The sequence below is a fragment of the Impatiens glandulifera genome, chromosome 1 (genome assembly GCF_907164915.1).
Source record: "Impatiens glandulifera chromosome 1, dImpGla2.1, whole genome shotgun sequence".
Lineage (NCBI taxonomy): Eukaryota > Viridiplantae > Streptophyta > Magnoliopsida > Ericales > Balsaminaceae > Impatiens > Impatiens glandulifera.
In genome coordinates this window covers 19,408,560-19,410,282 of record NC_061862.1, presented here as the reverse complement: position 1 = coordinate 19,410,282, position 1,723 = coordinate 19,408,560, and the positions used below count along the sequence as shown (strand labels likewise).

At 37.0% G+C, this 1,723-nt stretch overlaps 1 protein-coding gene across 1 annotated transcript; it reads right to left on the bottom strand.

The window, feature by feature from the left end:
* Nucleotides 1-219: 219 nt before the first annotated feature.
* On the bottom strand, nt 220-992 carry LOC124919994 (CRIB domain-containing protein RIC10-like). The gene is made up of 4 exons (XM_047460380.1): nt 935-992; nt 744-841; nt 545-653; nt 220-437 (listed from the first exon to the last, which is right to left on the bottom strand). The coding sequence occupies exons 1-4, from the start codon at nt 990-992 to the stop codon at nt 220-222; spliced, it is 483 nt and encodes a 160-aa protein (XP_047316336.1).
* Nucleotides 993-1,723: the final 731 nt, after the last annotated feature.

The following is a 1,723-nucleotide window of genomic DNA, read 5'->3' as shown; positions in this document are numbered from 1 at the left end:
GCTGAAATTTTGATGGAGGAAGGCTTAAATGTTTATTTTCAATTTTAGTGGAGACAAATGATGATCAAAGCTCTGGCTCTCTGTGCAACCGAAAACATTAGAGCATTTACAACAATATATAAAACATTGACAATTTTCCTCAATCCTTGTTCTTGCAAACACTTCATCTGTTGGTCAAAATATTAAGGTTTAGTTAAAAGGGATGCATGGTATCTTCTTTTATAACACAACATCTCTGTTTTCTTGTCTGCCAGTTTCATCGACGAATTTAACCTTCAATTTTGCAGTTGCTCGAGACGATCTTGACGAAGATGCGGATGTAGACGTTGACGATGAGGAACTTGACTTCGATTTCTTCCGTTTTTGCTTCTTAGGAATATCTGGTGGCGTGTCTTTGAATATATCAGCTACTGGTTCGCTGTCCATGGATTCAAAATCTATATATCCCACCAGAAAAGAGAAAGAAAACAAATATGGATTCAAAATCAAATATGTTCCTTAAATCAAGTCATCAATCAAACTAGAATTATTTGTTTTTTCAAACCTTGAGACACCCATGTTGACGAGATTATGGAACTGGAACCGCCTCTTAGCTCATGAATGTTGCCTATGGAGGTTGTCGAGAAATCAGACGATGTCTTGAATTCGTTCATCTATATCATCATCATCATCATATCATCATCAAATTAAAGGACAATAATTGAAGTTGAATTTACACAAATTGAGAAAGAATTAGAACATACCCAACCGGGAGCATTACCAGTGGATCCATCCCAGCCAATATGTGACACATGTTTCACGTCTGTTGGATACCCAATATCCAACTCACGATCCTTCACAACTGCAAGAAGAATTCTTGATCATTATTGTGACTTATGATAAAAGGGAGAAAAGAAAAAGAAAAGAGGGTTTGCAATTTGCATGCAGGAATTACCAAAGATTTGTGATATATATTTAAATCCTTTACGGATCCCTTTGATTTTGGTTGCCATTGATATGATACGGACTGAAAGCTCCAATCCTCAGGACAAAAGAGCAATCAGTCCCTAATTCCTTCACAAAAGGAGGTTCTTCGGCCTGCCTGTCAAAAACAGAACATATTTTAACCCCTTTTTCTCATCAAAAGTTAAGAATCAAACCCAATAACATAAACAATGTCCATGAATAATAGCCACAAAAAATTGTAAAATTGCAGGAGAAATGATGCTTCTTGCAACGGTAACTTGCCCGCAGAAGGAGCTTGGTATATATTCATGAATGATTCATCCAATCATGGAATAAAAAATAAACATTGGCCTAGCTAGAAAAAGATACTACCTTTGATTCTAAAGACCAAGAGAAGCAATAATTGTTCCTACTTCTTCTTCTGCAACTAATCCCTGCATTACGACATTAATCCATCTCTATCTTCTTTCTCATGACAAATTTAACTAAGCTAATCTTCTTCAATACACCAAACAAGAGAAAGAAATAAACGCTAAGCACTTAGCGAAACGCTAAGCACTTAGCAAAACGCTAAGCACTTAGCGAAACGCTATGCACTTAGCGAAACAGAAAGTAAACTCTAAACAACAGATTCAAAGATGCATAAATCAAACATCAATAATAAACTTAAAGTATCATAGGATAAACGTACCAAGTGGACCGTGCTTGTGCTCGTCGTGGAACTCATCGTCGTGGATTTCGCTGTCGCCGCCGATTGCCGCCGCCAGGTTTAGAGAGA